Below are 18,011 nucleotides of genomic sequence, written 5' to 3'. Positions count from 1 at the left end.
TCTGTTCTTATAACGAAGACACTAACGAAACGTTAACTACAGTAATCGCCTTTATTTTAGAAAATAAAGTAAAAACCACTTTAAAGAGGACCTTTCACTAGTTTAAAAACTAAAAACTAACTATATCAGTGGGCAGAGCGGCGCCCAGGGGTCCCCCTGCACTTACTAGTATGTCTGGGCGCCGCTCCGTTCGCCCGGTATAGGCCCCGGTGTGTGCAGCTCCCTCTGTTGTACGGGGCGGAGTTTTTGTATTAGGGTTGTCCCTTGCTGCAGCGCTGGCCAATCGTAGCACACAGCTCATAGCCTGGGAGTCCCGACATACTAGTAAGTGCAGGGGGACCCCTGGGCGCCGCTCTGCCCACTGACATAGTTTTTAAACTAGTGAAAGGTCCTCTTTAAGCAAATATACATTATAATGCACAAAAAAGTTTAAGTTTTTTTATTTTATCCAAATCTGTAAACATTCTTTCCTGTCCATTCACAGCTTAGATACATTGGTAACTTGGTGAATGGGTCAGGACAGTCACAAGTACTGAAAGTGTTCACCATGTAACAAATCATAGAAACCACCACAACAGAAGACATTACTTTTTGAAACTCTGGATGCCTCTTGTATGATGATGAGCTCTTTTAGTCCAAAAACTAAAAGTTTATTCCTTTTGTACTGTCAGACTCAGGGCACGGGTTATTTTCCACCTGAAGAAGGTGTGAAGCCCAAGAGCTGCTCAATCGGTGTGTATCTCCACTCATCTGCTTCCAACTCTTCCACTAATCCAGCCAACTTTTCCATTCGGGACACTTGTTGATCTGAAAAGATTAGACCTAAACACATGTTACTGCAATTAGAACAGGATCCTCCCCTGTCTCTCAAGGTTGCTCCATGACTTCAGGTCATCACTGCAGAGGATCATAATGAATCACAGCCTTTGACTGGAACATAGATAAGACTATGTGTATACAGGGACATTTACGAGGAGTTCTTAAGCTGGTGACAGGCTGTCTGAGCATTAAAAAGCCACAAGGTTCTACATGGACCATTCTTTGTCCAAATGATGTGGGCAGAGGTTATCTCTCACTCAAGATAGAGGGTCTAAAGACAATGTAAGAGATTTATCGTCTCCCTTGCGCCAGAAAAGTGGCTTTAAAAAGTTGCAAGCTGTGTGTCTGTGACTTTTTAAATTTCATTTTTTTTAAAACAAGCGCCTCTTTTTACGCCACCCTCGCTATTTTTCCAAAATGGGACGTGACAAAGGTGGGAACACGGTGTGGTCAACAAATTTATCTTCATTTACACCAATTTTTATGCACAAATGAAGCCAGAAATCTCCGGCAGCTCAGATCTGTTGTAGATTTAGGTTTAAGCGCACAGACAGTACTGGAGGTTGCGCCTAATTTATGACGAGGCCTGTGTCGCTTCATAAATTTAGTGCATCCTCCAGCAGCGCAGGGGATATCAAGACCGATGCAGAAAGTGCCTGTCTTGATGAATTTCCTCCAATGGGTTTGGCAGGACTGGTTGTCAGTCTAAAGGTGGCCATACACATTCAGCTGACAGCTACCTCTTCCCACTCCCTGAAACACATATACATTCGGCTGAACGTGTATTTTATGGTGACAGTGGAGAAAGCCGCTGCCAGACGTTTCTGGCAGCAGCTAACAAAAGGGTCAGGAGAAAATATTCAACTTGCACTATCCTTCTCTCTTCTGACATCATCTGTCTGGGGGCGAGTCGGGAGCTCCCACACACACTAGACTGTCAGTGGGGTTTCTGAGATTCTTATACAGATGACCTATCCTTAGTATAGGTCATCAATATCAGATTGGCTGGGGTCCGACTCCAGACACCTCCAGCTTCAGCTGGTTGAAAAGACGGCGGCCGAAGATAGGTCATTAATATTCCCCTTTAAATGATAATTGCCTTCTGCAAATACATAAAGCAATCACCCATAATGAAATTGCTTGTTACTGATAAATATTAGTTGTACATAGCATTTAGTGAATAGTAAAAATGTAATATGTTGTTTCTCTGACTTGTTGTCCTAATTAACTGTATTGCTAGATAGACTGATATTGTCAGCAGAATCTTTCCTGGAACATATGATTGCTATAATGGAGAAAACATCCATTTTTCTGCAGTAAGAGTCTGGGGAGTCGGCTCCAAATTGTACGACGTAAATATACCTTTACTTTACAAAGTCCGGGGAAGACAACTAACATCCTTCTGCCCCAGGTATCAAAGAACAAAGCTTACAAATGTCTGGTCTAAATGTCGATCTGGTCTCCTCCCATATAATTGTACCCATCAGGGTAGGTGTTTAAATATACTTCCCTCAAGGGATGAAAACAAAATAAAAGGAGCAAAAACCAGAGTTGACTTCTAGGTCTCCTTTTGTAGCGAGTTATAATCTTTGTGTGTAAGCTCAAGGTATAGAGAAGAGGCGATTTACGGTATGTATCCTGCGCAGACCAAAGAAGTGAAGTGGCATTAGAAGGAATCCCTGACAGGCCTCTCACCCAGTACTCTCTGCCCCTCATCAGTGCAGAGCAATCACCCCGAAACAGCTGTCTGCAGATGAGATGCTGGTTTAATTATTATTCAAGTCATGTCTCAAGGCTTAGTTAAAGAGCTGAACATTGACTTATAGGATAGCTGCCTTACATCTGGTGACATTAGAGGCAGAGCTTGTTAAGAGCTCATTTGCATCCCTTTCCTTCAAGGAATTTCACAAGACACAATTTTAAGGGGTATTCCAGACACAGACTGTTCCAGCAATTAGTAGGGGTCTGAGCAGTCAGACCCCATTGATTTAACATTTATTAAATATCTATTGAATATGTGATAAATGTTAGTGGCTGGAGTTCTCCCTTTAATAGGAACATCAAGTATTGGTCATTAGACACAGGGGTTGGCTAAGGCTACATTCACACTGTCAGTGTTTCATGGTCACTTTTTAACCATTTGGCAGCCATTTTCTGTCAGTCTGTCCTTTTTTAATTGTAGTTTTGCATCCATTTTTAACATGGCCAATAAAAATGGTCGAATTCAATTATTTATTTATTTTTATCCTAACCCCTGCAGTGTCCTCTGTATATATAATGTCCCCTACAGTGCCCCCAGTATTATGAATACCCCCATTAGTGTCTCCGAGTATGACGAAAGTCCCCCTTAATGGTCCACAGTATTATGAATGCCCCCCTTAGTGGTCCCTACCTAGTATTATGAATGCCCCCATTATTGGCCCCAAGGATTATGAACATTAGTGAATAGCCCTATTGACTTCAACTGGTTCTAAAAACCGCAGTTTTTCGCTGTTTGTGAATGTAGCCTAACTAAAACAACCTGTTCTCTAAAAGCAGCCGCTCTGGTGATCAGCAAATTACAGGGGGTCCAGCATCAATGTGCTGCAGTATTCAAGAGCAGTCCGTTAAATCAGGGTGTGTTCACATCCTTTAAATGGGGGAGGGGGGAATCAGTTTCCTTCCCTTTAACATTAACAAAAAAATAAAAAATAAATGTCAATTTAAGCAAATAAAAAAAAAAAAAGAAAACCGTTGGATAGGCACAATGCGCTGTCATTTCCATCTAGTAGGATTTAAAATCAATGGGTTTTCAGACCACCAGAAAGAAACAGGTAGGAGGGATTGTTTAAGAGAGATCGCCTGCCTATATATGTGAATAAGCTACAGTGTGACCTCTACCCCTATCAATCCAGAGAGCACAAGGATTCCACTCCCTGAAAGATGGGATCAATATCAAGACATGGTGTGATAGGAGTTTTTTGTTGTTACAGAAAATGCCATGCCATCTACTAGTTTAACCTCCTCACAGTCACCTAAAAATTGGAAAAAAACTCCCAAAAATGTCACTTTTTTATTGTATATTTTTAATACGTGTAAATCTTGTTGGTGCACAACTTAGGGGACACAATTGTATTTGTAACATGGTCCCCCTTTGTGTTTCAGCAGTCATAACTTTAAAATTTGTCCTATTAAATTTTTTCTTTATTTTGCGAGATGAGGTATAGTTTTTTTTAGGAACCATTTTGCGTGTATATAGAGTGTATTAAATAACTTTTAATATTAAATTTATGGGGGAAAGATAAAAAAACTGCAATTTTTACATTATTTTGTGAAATTTATTTACAGCGTTCACGGTGTGGTAACTAACATAATTTTATGTGGGTCACTATAACAATGATAATGCCATTCTAGATATTTTTTTTTAACCATTTTTCCTTTCCTCCTGCAGGTTGTCAGCTCTGCAACTGGTCCCCCCCTCCTCTTGGGGGCTGCTTTACCTGCTCATATCTCTGGATTGGTAGTAGCTATTGTTTGAAATCTGGCATACCAAAATCACAGCATTATCTTTAGAACATGGGAAGATATCACTGTTAGAAATCGGGATGCAGTGAATACAGTAGAAAGTAAAAGTAGCTTTTACCACGTTTATTCCCGACTTGACTACTAACAGCGATATCTCCTGCTGATGTTCTGCTAATGCTGTCATTTTGCCAGCTTTCAAACAAGACCAGGCCCATGTCTGTATCTGCTACCAATCAAGAGATATGAGCAGGTAAAGCTGGCCCTTCCCTTTCCCTTCTGTTTGAGTTGGACTTGGGCAAAACAGTTATGTGGTTACAGGAGTTTTCTGGACCTTAAAAGGGAATCTGTCAGCAGATTTGTACCTATGAAACTGGCTGACTTGTTGCATGTGCGCTTGTCAGCTGAAGGCATCTGTGTTGGTCCCATATTCATATGTGCCCGCATTGCTGAGAAAATGATATTTTAATATATACAAATGAGCCTCAAGGAGCATCGGGGTGTTGCCATTACACCTAGAGCAGGATTTCTCAACTCCAGTCCTCGGGACCCACCTACCAGTCAGGATTTGAGAATATCCCACAGAATGAATATCTGTGGCAAGTCCTGATGCACTGACACTAATTCTATCACCTGCTCAATACTAAGGAAATCCTGAAAACATGACTGGTAGGTGGGCCCCAAGTTGAGAAACCCTGACCTAGAAGCTCTGCTCTCTCTGCAACTGCCGCACCTCTGCACTTTGACAGGGCCAGGCAGTTAAAACGTCATCACACCTGGCCCTGTCAATGTAACTTGAGAGGGTGTGGCAGTTGCAGAGAAAGCAGAGCCTCTAGGTGTAATTGCATTGCCCCCCATTACTCCTAAAGGCTCATTTCCATATGTTAAAACATAAATTCTCTCAGCAGTGCAGGCACATATGAACCTGGGATCAACACAGATGCCTTCAGCTGCTAGGCGCACATGCAACAGGTCAGCCAGTTTCATAGGTACAAATCTGCTGACAGATGCCCTTTAAATATTGAAGACTTATCCTTAGCATAGGTCATCAATATTTAATTGGTGGGGTCCAGCTCCTGGCAACCTCACCGGTCAGCTGTGCGCTTGGGCGAGCACTGCAGCGTATTCTTTGGTCTGTGCTCTCATATGGCATTTCTGCAGCTCAAAGTGTCACTATCTCATGACATTGGCACAGTCTCATTGTATACTCTGTTTTACTGTCATAGGAGCAGAAAGTAACCAGTTATTTGCTAAGCTGTAGCAATTCTTACCTTTCCTATATCATATATAGCCTCATGCTGACTACCAAATAAAGTGATTTATAATTTACTTTATGTGCATACATTAAACATTTCTTAGCTACTGCACTCACTTGCCATCAAGGTAGAAACAATAAAACGCATTCATATTTGTACACTCTCACCAGTAAGTACAGTTATCTGTATACCGGGGCAGGATTGGAGCACAGATGTGACCTGCATTCATTACTTACCATGTTTCACCTGCTTTAACGTTGATGCGACTTGATAACTGAACACAGACTCACACAGGAATCTCTCCGAGCCATCTGCAAAGAGGACAAAAGAAAATGATTGAGCAATGTTCTCTTTAACTGTCCAGATTCCATTACAGGCACATTCTAAAGCTGGACATATACATTATATGTATATGGGCCAAACCTGCAAATTTCAGCAGGACAGGCTGACCATACGGTGGCATATATCGATAAAGATTAAGCAGCTGAATTGTAATATTCCCCACCAATTTGCTCTAGGGACATAATCTACTGCCAGGGGTGTCTGGCAGCAGTTTTCTCCCCTCTCACATTCTTATATAACACATGAACACTCAGTCGAGCCTGTATGTGTATGCGGGGGGACTGGAAGTGATAGCTGTTGGAAAACCTAGTGTTACTACAACAGTTATCTCACATGCTTAAAGGTTATGTACAACTTTGTGGGCAATCTTTCTTCTTTTTACATTGAACTAATTTTGAGCTAAAAATCATTGTTTCAATTGGTCTTTATTAAAAATTTGGAGCCCTTTCCTCTTTACAGGGCCAAGTTTCTCTAGTAGCAGGATCTTACTGGATGATGAAAAATTAAAGGACCTTTGATGATGTTATCCCTATGTGACCAGTAAAAAGTGGATGTTATTGGTCACATCAACAAAGGACCTTTACTTTACCAGCATTCAGAACTGCAAGGATGTGGCGAGTTTCCCTCTCCCCTGCCATCCTATTCTCCCCCTTCTCTCCCCATCGGCCACTGGGCTTTTTCATTAGTGGAAGTGGCTGGCCACGTTGCAGTAAGGACATTCTCCCTCCTTCTCCACTACGTGACTGACATAGGCAAAGTGCCATTGGTGAATCAGGCTGATGATCTGTTTATTTTATTTTTTTAATTATGGGCACAACCCTAATATATTTGTCTAAAAGAAGCAATTTTCTGTACAGCAGTGCTAGCTCTATGAAAACTATAAATCAATTATAACTGCATAAAGTAAATAAATTCTCTCTTCAGGGAGAAAAATTCCTATGAAAAATGCATGTCAAAAAAATGTACGTTACCAGTATTTGTAGCACTTTTTTTTCAGAAATGGAGCTTATCTCAGTGTCATTTAGTAAAAAAAAAAATACTCCACTTTGTTAACCAATGAAGGAAGAAACCTTCACTGTGCAATTCAGCATTTTTTGCGTTCCGTATACGGGCCGTTTTTTGAGTTCCATATACGGAACCATTCATTGCAATGGTTCCGCAAAAAAAATAAAAAATTTACTCTGTATGCATTCAGTTTCCATTCAAAGATAGAACATGTCCTATTATTGCCCGTAAATCCATTCAAGTCAATGGGTCCACAAAAAAAAAACGGAACATATACGGAATGTACTCCGTATCCGTTCCGTTTTTTGCGGAACCATCTATTGAAAATGTTATGCCCAGCCCAATTTTTTCTATGTAATTACTGTATACTGTACGGAAAAACGGAACGGAAAAAACGGAATGGAACCGGAAACACTACTGAAACAAAAAACTGATCCATTAAAAACGGCCCCAAAACACTGAAAAAGCCCTTAGAGAAAGCACTCAGTTTACAGCTCAGGTTCCCTATTGACTACGGTATGTTTCTCTGAAAGCTTCTAGTGCCCTCCAGTGGTGAATAAGCTACTTACGCTCTGATTTACTTCCTCTATTACTGGTTATGTCTGGTTGTTCCAGAACCGCTGCTCTATATAGTCATGGCTTCTATACCATGCAGTGCCACATGAAACAAAACAAAAAAAGGAGTGGCATGGCTTTGCCCACCAAGCAATTTTAAAAGGCGTTATCCCACAAAATATCTACAATACAAGTGATAAATGTATGATTACTGGGACCTACATCGATCACTAGAATGGAGGTCCTGAATTTCATTCCAGGAGTTTGAATAGAGCGATGGTCGAGCATGTGCAATGCCACTTCATTCAAACTCTATGGGACTGACAGAGATAACAGAGTACAACGCCCGGCTACCTCTGTCAGTCCCATAGACATGAAGTGGAGTGGCAAGGTACAAACGTGCCTATTCCTCACCCCTATGCAATAAAAATGCACTAATGGCCAATCAGAGTTTTCTGAGATAATCTCAATACTTTACTAAGCGCTTTGTGCCCCTTTGTTCTACACTTTGGCAGGGGTCCAAGTAGTTGGACTCCTAGCGTTCAGACAATGATGGCATCATGATCACATCATGGCACTTTTAATGCAAATTTTGGGTCTCAAAAGCTACCATGCTCCTTGTGGAGATCCAGCAGAAGAGAGTCTATAGAATAATGCTCACCGGTAAAAAGGATGCAAATTAGGATGAAAACACTCTAGTGCCACCTATAGGTGGCTACCCTATACGTTAGTGTCCAGAAGAGCTTTAAAACATTAGAAATCCACTTTAACCACCTGTTTTGCCCGAGTCCAGCTCTGGCTGTGGGAAAAGTACTTAAGTGTTCTGCCAGAGCCCAGTTTTTTTAGCATGGTTAAACTGCTGACAGATGCCCTTTAATGATTTTGTAATATGAAGTGGCTGGTACTGCTGATATCTTTGGTATGAGACCTAGGTGTCCTGCTCCAAAGAAAGAGCAACCTTAAAGGGATTCTGTCACCAGGTTTCACCCCTGTCAGCTAAACATATGCTGATGTTCAGGGCCTCATCAGGATTCCTAATGTGGGCTTCTAAATGTGATCCGTAGCCTTATTTTGCTAAAAAGTTTTACTAACCTGTCACTCAAAGAAATAAGGTGCCCAAGGGGATGTCAAGGGATGCAAGGTGCCGGCTGCACCCACCGCCGTTCGTGCCCAGCGCCGCCTTTCCAGACTTCTGCACCGCCTCTCGCTCTCCCTCACTCCCCCCTCCTCCTGCTGTAAGATCTCGCGCGTGCGCACAGGGCTCTGAGAGGCTGGCGCCAGAGTGCAGGTCATACCTGGGTTGAGCGAAGTGCCGGCGCATGCGCACTTCGCTTCCAGAAGCCAAATCGAGAAGTCCGCACGGGCGCATCAGGCAGAGCCCTGTGCGCACGCGCGAGATCTTACAGCAGGAGGAGGGAGGATGGAGGGAGAGCGAGAGGCGGCACAGAGGATTAGGAGGCGGTGCAGAAGTCTGGAAAGGCGGCGGTGGGTGCGGCGGGCACCTTGCATCCCTTGACATCCCCTTGGGCACCTTATTTCTTTGAGTGACAGGTTAGTAAAACCTGTTTTTTAGCAAAATAAGGCTACGGATCACATTTAGAAGCCCACATTAGGAATCCCGATGAGGCCCTGAACATCAGCATATGTTTAGCTGACAGGGGTGAAACCTGGTGACAGAATCCCTTTAAAAAGACACTACTCCATATAATAAAATCTCCACAAAGGGTACTTTCTCTGACCGCTACCTAGTGCTTTCAACAGTTTAGCATGGTCAAAATCCCCTTTAAAATATTACAAAACAGACTAGAAACCGTTGCAAGTGAAGCACACCTTCAAGCATTTCCCCCGCTGCTTTTGGACAAGTGAAAAGTGCTTTTCTTGGTGGAGCCAAATCTGAAACACTGAAGCCAGATCCTGTAACTGAGCTCCCGCTCACACCACCAGCTGAAGAAGATGAAGAAGAGGCGGCCATGACAAAGTGCCTAAGAGAAAAGAAAATAGTGAGAGTTAAAATGGCTCCGTCATAAATAAGACCTCATCGGTCATGTAATGGGTGCACGCTCAGGTCATCAGCTTTCTGCTTGGTATCTACAAGTTCAGTTTCCTTCTCATATTGGCAGTTACTGAAATAAAGCTAGCAGTGCTAACAGTGTGGTGCGGTCTTCACAACCATAGGATCCGAGATGGAGGTGGACGCGTGATTTACCCCATGTGGCCAATTTCTTGGTTGTTTGGAGAAGCCTTGCTTGATTCTTCTGTAGGCGAGTCACCCTCATTCTTCTCCTTTCATCTTCACATAGTAAACCTACCTCCGTGGTAGCTGGGAAGAAATTTCTACTTACCTGCTCCGCATCTGTCTTCACTGTATTTCCCTCTACAGTCTGCCAACTTCCGCCCAGACAGGGGTCACATGCGCCTCAGGGGGTGACATGTCCAGAATCAGCACATGAATGCCCCAATAGGATGTTCTGGCGTATGTGGCAGCCATCAGAAACTTCTGACCCCTATAATCCCATATGTGATCTCGTCATCTATACAAGTTCACATTCTGTCTCCGTTCTGACTAATCTTTCCATTCACCAGTGGATAAAACCTCTAGACAATCTGCTTAGTAAATCAGGACAAAATATTGTAACCCTCCCATTTCGGAGTAGCTAAGAAGCACTTAGAGACTTGACCATGTAACGGCTTGATTGCTAATATAATACAGTCGTACTTATGTATTGCAGTGTATTATACCTGCCAATAACACTGACGGGCATCCTTTCAGGCTCTGCCTAGTAAGAGCACAAAGATGGCCGACCTTGTAGACTTCATTAGTCTCCCGGCTGCCATGGAAACCCATCAGCAGATGTGTCGGTGGAGCCCCCTCCCTGTCTAATCGTTTACGCGCTGTGTTCGCTATTAAGCGTTAAATGGTCGGGATCGGAGCTGGCACGCGCCATAACGGATCTCTGCATTTAGACTTTTGTATTGGGAAGTGACAAAAAAAAAAAAAATGTGGCGGTTACATCAATCCATGACTTACGAATAGTGTTGAGCAAACTTCTGTTTTCAAGTTCGGCGCAGAAGGTTCCGCTACCACGGAATCCATCACAGAATTCTTAGATAACCTGAACCTTGCACATAGAACTTGAAACACAAGTTCGCTTGTCCCTACTTACGAAGCCTGCAACGCAGATTTGGAGAATGGGTGCCTGGCCTTCAAGTCGCCTCCAGCACAATAACCAGGGACAAAGCTTCCAGGTTTGGACCGCAAAATCATGTAACAGAGATGACTACAGCCCTTAGCTTTGCAGTATAGGACTTGTAGTCCCCCGTGCACCACTGACAGGTGCGTTTTCTCACCTCACAGCCGTGCAGACACCAGCAGCAGTTCCAGCCCTTGCCCTCTGGTTTGACAGCGCGTGCGCGGGGCTCGATGACGTCATTCCCTTAGTCTCCCCAGGCGGCCATGTTCCATATGGGCAAAGACTCGCCCTAACTAATCCATTTCAATTCCTTAGCGCATCGCACCGAACAAAAAAGACAAATAGAAAAATGAAAGCGAGATTGAGAAAAGATTCCAAATTCATTTGTTCCTTTTTTTTTTTTTCCCAGCCGCAAACATGGCGGCACGGGATGACGCCCTAAAGTCTGTCGTTTCCTTCCGGCTCACGGAGATGACGTGGTGACGCGTCATTAGTTGGTAAGCTCGTGCGGGCAATTTGTGCGGTGGTGGGGAGACGTAAATGAGGATGCTGGGCGGGATCGGTCTCCATAGCTGATGCTGGGCGCTCTGCATCCTAGTCACAGTCATGTCTGAATGGCTATTGTTCGCTGTTATCAGCCAGGCGGACTGCAGGGATCAGCAACCCGTTCTGAAACTACAACTCCCAGAATGCTCCATTCACTTCTATGGGAGCCGTGTGAACAGACGAGCATGCTGGGAGTTGTAGTGCTGAAGATTGCCTACCCCTGGTCGACAGAATGTGACCCCCATGTGTGTCCAGGTAGATTTACATGCAGTGATGCCACAGACCACATGTGATCAGACTGGGTATTACACCCTTTTCTCCAAAAGAGGCCCCATCGCCTCTCCTGACATGTTTGCTTCATACATTCTTATAGACCCCCTGAAATGACATCTTTTTGTAGAATGACCCCCTTCTTATTTACCATACCTAAAACAGGTGTAGAAAAAGGCCTAAATGGAAGCCGTCTTACATCTAGAACTGGCGGAGGATCGCCGTAGTTATATAGGCGCCTGCACCTCTACATGACTTCAGCAGAGTTTTAGATAAATATGCCCCTACATCTCTAGTGATAGTCCATTGGGGAATCCTCTCACAACGTCTCATCTCACATTAAAGGGGTATCCCATCTGAGACAACGGGGTCATATCGCTAGGATATGCTCCCATTGTCTGATAGGTGCGGGTCCCACCTCTGGAACCTACAACGAGAACGGAGCTGGGAGAGTTGTGGCTGGAGGACCCCGGATTTCCCGGGGTTCATCCACCACCAAGCGCTGCTCCCATAGAAGTGAATGGGAGCGCACGCGCAGCCCCAGCTCCCATTCATTTCTATGGGGCAGACGGTAATAGCCAAGCCAGCGCTTGGCTATTTTCGTCGGCCCCATAGAAATGAATAGAGGGCGGCTGCACACGCGCAGTGTGTCCTCCGTTTGTTTCCCCGCTCTGTTCTCATTGTAGGTGTGGCGCCCAGAGGTAGGACCCGCACCTATCGGACAATGTGGGCATATCCTAGCGATATGCCCCCATTGTCTGAGATGGCAAAACCCTTTTAAAGGGTATTTCTAGGAGTACACTATTGATGGTCTATCCTCAGGAGAGGTCATCAATATCTGATCAGTGGGGGTCTTACTCCCAGCACCACTACTGATCAGCTGTTTGAAGAGGCCTCAGGCCTCCTTGGTATTGCAGTCCAAGTCCATTCTCTGGAATAGGATTGATGACTGCGACACCACTGGCTTAGAAAGTGGCCTCAGCACTCACTGGAGCGCCACAGCCTTTTCAAGCAGCTGATCAGTGGGGGTGCTGGGAGTTGGACCTCCACTGATCAGATATTGATGACCTATCCTGAGTCCTAGAAAATCCCTTTAATGTTTAATGCTTTTTCTACACAGGTAATGGGAACCTGTCTGCTTTTTTTGGCCTCCTTGTGTGCCATCAGTAATGCATAATACTTTGAATAGCACCCGTGTCACGTGCTAATTCATCTCCAAGGGTCCGCTGGGCGTTTCTTCAGCAGGCAAGTGTCCTATGATCTTGACACCAGCCCCTCCTGTCTAAGCTTGATTGACATCTGGATGATGGAGGAGGCCTGGGAGATGTGAATAAGTCTATTTGGCAGGGGTGGACACTGAGATTGCAGGACACTTGGAAATTAATCTGCATGGGAAGCCGAAGTTTCTCTTAGGCCTCATGCACACGAACGTGTGCAGGCTGGGCCCGTGCTGTGGACAGCAAATTGCGGTCCACAATGCACGGGCACTGACCGTGGGCCCGCTGCATGCGGATCTCAGACCCATTTACTTGAATGGGGTCCCTGATCCGCATCCAACTGTCTGCACCGCAAAAAAGTTGTGCATGCACTACTTTTTTGCGGTGCGGAGGCACGGACAGAAAACCCACCGAAGCATTCCGTAGTGCTTCCATATGCTTCAGATCCGTGCCTCCGTTGTGCACCGCATCTTCTGGATTGCGGACCCATTCAAGTGAATGGGTCCGCATCCGTCATGCGCGGTGCACACTAGGGCTGCAGTAAACTATTATTTAAAAAAACAAGTATTCTACCGATTATTTTTTTTACGATTAATCGAGTACTCTAATAAGAAAAAATGAATTAGTAGACTGTTTTCCTTTATAAAAACTCATCAGACCCCCTGCCATCAGTCCCCAACACCCTTCGTTCACCCCTGTGTGATCAGCTCAAGTGCATCAGTTCCCCCCAGTGACATCAGCTCCGTTCCCCCAGTGCCTTCAGCTCCACCCCCCGTTCCATGAGCTGCCCCCCTGCCATCAGCTTGCCCCCTAAGTTCCTTCAGCTTATTTTTTTGTATCCTTGGCCAATGGCTCATCTCTGATCTCCAGCTTCTTCTATAAATTTGTCCTGTAAGATTTCCATGGGCTTATCTCCTCTGCTTTAGGCGCTGATCATACGAGTGTATTACTGTAGTGCAGCGGCGGCATGAAGCGCACGGCGTCATAGCAACCAATGACGCCGTGCGCTCCTGTTTTATCTCCGGCCAAAAAAACGGAAGACTTGCCTGAATGCCAGATCCGGCATTTTTTTCCATAGGAATGTATTAGTGCCAGATCCGGCATTCAAAATACCGGAATGCCGGATCCGTCCTTCCGGTCTGCGCATGCTCAGACAGAAAAAAAAAGGTGAAAAAAATAAATGTCGGATCCGTTTTGCCGGATGACACCGGAAAGATGGATCCGGCATTTCAATGCATTTTTTGGACTGATCAGGCATTTCTAAGACGGATCAGGATCCTGATCAGTCTTACTAATGCCATCAGTTGGCATACGTTTTGCCGGATCCGGCAGGCAGTTCCGGGGACGGAACTGCTTGCCGGATCACTCTGCCGCAAGTGTGAAAGTAGCCTAATGTGTGTGGGATCTCCCGCGACATCAGATATCAGTGAGATAAGGGTCAGCGTGTTGGATTTCACATGTACAACCCCTTTATTCTTGGAGACCAGCCGCCTGCCAGAGGGGTCTGGTACCAGATTATTCCCTTCTCCCATTCACATGCATGGTTGAGCATCTATGTGTATGGGGGGATCGGGAGGGTGTTCACCTGGAAGTTATCTCCTATATCTGGCCAGCTTTATAGTTAGGATTTGTGGATAAACTTGAATCATTGAGCAGGATGGCACTGTATTCCTTCAGGTGCTGCATGCCAGTAGAACTGAGACATTTTGTGGCACCCATCCTATAAGTGCCGTCAGTTTGCCCCACTAAGTGCCAGTACTTACCTTTCCTGTAGGGGCGCCGCTCCACAGCTCCTCTGTCGTCTACTCCGTGCACTGCACTGACGTCACACAGCGTCGGGTCATAGTGCACGCATACGTGTCAGAGCTGAAAGGGCAGCGCGGTACGGGCCGTCGGGTGACCGCGGAGCGGTAAGTAATAGCAAGCGCTTCACTCCCGCTCTGTGGTCACATGACACAAACACATTTTTTTTGTGTCGAATTACTCGATTCAATCGAGTAATTGTTTCAACCGTAGTGCACACGGCCGGTGCCTTAGACCGGTTTCAGTTTAGAACGGAATTGAATGAGTTATCTTCGCAGGAGTGATTTTCCGCACAGACCGTTGACCTGTGCTGAGAAAAATGCAGCATGTTCCGTCTTTGCCTATTTTTCTGACTCGTTCATCATCATCAGCATCAGGGATGCTCAACCTGCAGCCCTCCAGCTGTTGTAAAACTACAACTCCCACCATGTAGGCTGATAGCTGTAGGCTGTCCGGGCATGCTGGGAGTTGTAGTTTTGCAACATCTGAAGGGCCGTAGGTTGAGCATCCCTGATTTAAATGATCTGTTTAAAAGCACATCCATGTTCCATGTCCGGAATGCAGACAAGTTTCTAATAACCCGTCTGAAATGTATAAAGAATGCAATTACTGATCGCAGCTTTTGGGGGAGTACTGGTTCCAGCTGGTTCGGAGTGACTTAAAGGGGTTGTCCCATGAAAAATATTCTACAGTTTTCAAACCAGCACCTGGATCTGAATACTTTTGTAATTGCATGTAACTAAAAATGTAGCATAGTCACTGAGTTATTCAATAAAATGTATCTGTATAGCGCCACCTGCTGTTTGTTTTTTTCTTATTTCTTTGACCTGCTCACTAAGAAGGCCGCACATGCTCAATTTCATCCTTCAACTGCCTAAATCTAGCAGAGCAATGATTGTGGAGATCTCTGGATCCATGTGAGGTACAGGGCTGGGTCTTTGTTAAAAAAGAGATTGTCATGGACTATATGATGTCTAATTTTCATTTTTTAGACTAGTCATGGGATAACCCCTTTGAAGGAGTTGTGCAGGGGTTTTATATTGATGACCTATCCTCAGGATAGAAAAAGCAGAAATGGAAAGCAGCACTAAGGTACCATATAGACTTCACCAGGAATGCACTAGCCCACTGTGGTTGCTACATAGATACTCCAAAAATAGTTGATGCCAGCATATCCCTCAAGGGTTCTTCATTCGCAAAGGGTCCATAACAATTTACAAAAGGTGCTAAAGAGAAATGCACCGTTTGGACTACATGGTAGTCTTTCTCAAGCATGAGAGACTACCATGTAGTCGAAACGGTGCATTTTTCTTGGACACCTTTTGTACATTTTTATGGACCCTTTGTGAATGAAGAACCCTTCAAGGATATGCTGCCATCAACTATTTTTGGAGTATCTATCCTCAGGATAGGTCATCAATATCTGATCGACGGGGGTCTGACACCCAGCACCCCCTCCAATCAGCTGTTAGAACAAGAGGAGGAGCTCCATAAGAGCACTGCTTAGGCCCCTTTCACACGGGCGAGTATTCCGCGCGGATGCGATGCGTGAGTTGAACGCATTGCACCCGCACTGAATCCGGACCCATTCATTTCTATGGGGCTGTGCACATGAGCGGTGATTTTCATGCATCACTTGTGCGTTGTGTGAAAATCGCAGCATGCTCTATTTTGTGCGTTTTTCACGCAACGCAAGCCCCATAAAAGTGAATGAAAGAAAATCAAAAGCATCCGCAAGCAACTGTGGATGCGGTGCGATTTTCACGCACGGTTGCTAGGTGACTATCTGGATGGGGACCCGATCTTTATTATTTTCCCTTATAACATGGTTATAAGGGAAAATAATAGCATTCTGAATACAGAATGCAAAGTACAATAGGGCTGGAGGGGTTAAAATAATTAAACTTTTTTTTAACCCCTCCAGCCCTATTTCACTATGCATTTTGTATTCAGAATGCTATTATTTTCCCTTATAACCATGTTATAAGGGAAAATAATTACATCTACACAACACCTAACCCAAACCTGAACTTCAGTGAAGAAGTTCGGGTCTGGGCACCACATTCCGTTTTTTATCACGCGTGTGCAAAACTGAACAACAGAACACAATCGCAGTCAAAACTGACTGCAATTGCGTACCTACTCGCACGGCCAAAACGTGACGCCCGTGTGAAAAAAGCCTTACTCTTGATTCCACTGCATGGCGTCTCGCTTGCAGCGGCGGCGGCAGCATAGTGTAATTACAAGTACTTGCTCTATTCACTTGAAATTCTGCTGCACTTTCAAGACGACGGGCAATGTAATGAAGAGGAAGTAGTGTTTGCATGGAGCACCATCTCCTCTTCAAACAGCTGATCGGCGGGGGTGCTGGGTGTCGGACCCCCGCTGATCTGATATTGATGACCTATCCTGAGGATTGGTCATCAGTATAAAACCCCTGCACAACCCCTTTAAAGGCAATGTTCTCTGGGGGAAAAAAGCCATGGAAATTTGCTCTTCCTAGAGGTCCTGGAGATAAAACAGTGGATGGAGCCACTTAAATAGGAGCTGAGCTGCAGTGGGCCAGCTTCTACACAGGGGCTGGAGCCTTCTGCTTCCAGCTGCGGCCATTGATTGAGCTGGTGCCTGCAGCAATCAGCTGAATATAGGATTGTCGGGTGTCGGACCCCCACTGATCTGATATTGATGACCTATCCTGAGGAAAGATCATTATTATCTACAGGCTGGCATGCCCCTCTAAGGACTACTTTTTGAATACTTGGAGGGTACCCCCAGTACTGTTGGAGGCATCCTGTAATTATATCTCTTTTTCCGTCCACCTACTGATGTTATTACAGCTTTCCAGACCCTGAACTGCAGATCTGCATAGTCAGGCAGTAATATTTGGGGAGAGGATGCATATAGTTGGGCCTCATGCACAAGACCGTGGTGTGTTTTGCGGTCCACAAAGTGCGAATCTGGAAAACGCGGATGGCGTCTGTGCGCCTTCCGCAATTTGTGGAGCGGCACGGACAGCCTTTAATATAACTGCCTATTCTTGTCCGCAAAGCGCAGACAAGAATAGGACATGGAGCGGAGCAACGGATGCAGACAGCACACGGTCGTGTGCATGAGGCCTTAGTCTGATCTTCAGTTTCAGAGCCTTGAGAGCTGTGATGGAAGCCATATTAGATGGTACTGCGGATTGTCTGGAAGTATGGACATATTACGCTAGGCGACGCAACATGCTGGAAATAAGGAAATCCTGCACGTTACAGCTTCTGGTTTTCTACATCAGTGCAGACCCACACCCATCATCATTGCACCGCGTCTCCTTCATAAAGAGGGGAGAAATCCCTAATTTTATCTCTTGTCCTTTGTGTCAGCGTCATGGAGGTTTTGCGTCCCACCCTGATCAGCATCGGAGGGCGAATATACAGGAAGAACACGGTTCAGGAGGCAGCTTATCAGAACGAAGAAGAGGAGGATGATTTCTATAGGGGTAATGTATCGCTGGTTCTGTCTGT

General features: G+C 45.0%; 2 protein-coding genes across 3 annotated transcripts in view; one reads left to right on the top strand and one right to left on the bottom strand.

The window, feature by feature from the left end:
* Positions 1-379: 379 nt before the first annotated feature.
* On the bottom strand, positions 380-10,888 carry ANAPC16 (anaphase promoting complex subunit 16). Of its 2 annotated transcripts, none has more exons than XM_040435539.1 (4): positions 10,827-10,888; positions 9,309-9,460; positions 5,813-5,887; positions 380-822 (listed from the first exon to the last, which is right to left on the bottom strand). In XM_040435539.1, the coding sequence occupies exons 2-4, from the start codon at positions 9,448-9,450 to the stop codon at positions 686-688; spliced, it is 354 nt and encodes a 117-aa protein (XP_040291473.1). In that variant the 5' UTR covers positions 9,451-9,460; positions 10,827-10,888; the 3' UTR covers positions 380-685. The 2 variants fall into 2 exon arrangements, with proteins under 2 accessions (XP_040291473.1, XP_040291474.1); XM_040435540.1 differs by having other exon boundaries at positions 382-807.
* Positions 10,889-11,128: 240 nt separating this feature from the next.
* The window catches only part of ASCC1 (activating signal cointegrator 1 complex subunit 1), a 386,034-nt gene continuing 379,151 nt past the window's right edge, over positions 11,129-18,011 (top strand). Inside the window, exons 1-2 of the mRNA XM_040435538.1 lie at positions 11,129-11,166; positions 17,871-17,986. Of these exons, the coding sequence (XP_040291472.1) occupies positions 17,875-17,986 (112 nt within the window). The 5' untranslated portion in view covers positions 11,129-11,166; positions 17,871-17,874. The remainder of the gene's footprint in view (positions 11,167-17,870; positions 17,987-18,011) is intronic.

Source organism: Bufo bufo, chromosome 6 (genome assembly GCF_905171765.1).
Source record: "Bufo bufo chromosome 6, aBufBuf1.1, whole genome shotgun sequence".
Classification (NCBI taxonomy): Eukaryota; Metazoa; Chordata; class Amphibia; order Anura; family Bufonidae; genus Bufo; species Bufo bufo.
Note: the sequence above shows the minus strand (reverse complement) of the source record. Positions and strands in the feature narration are given on the sequence as shown.

Bases quoted from the DNA above. Each gene is read 5' to 3' on its own strand.
- ANAPC16 (XM_040435539.1), bottom strand. From the start codon at position 9,450: ATGGCCGCCTCTTCTTCATCTTCTTCAGCTGGTGGTGTGAGCGGGAGC. The intron at 5,888-9,308 runs GTGTGCTTCACT...TCCTCTTTGCAG, and splicing joins AGCGGGGGAAATGCTTGAAG to ATGGCTCGGAGAGATTCCTG. The intron at 823-5,812 runs GTAAGTAATGAA...ACATGTGTTTAG, and splicing joins GTTAAAGCAGGTGAAACATG to GTCTAATCTTTTCAGATCAA.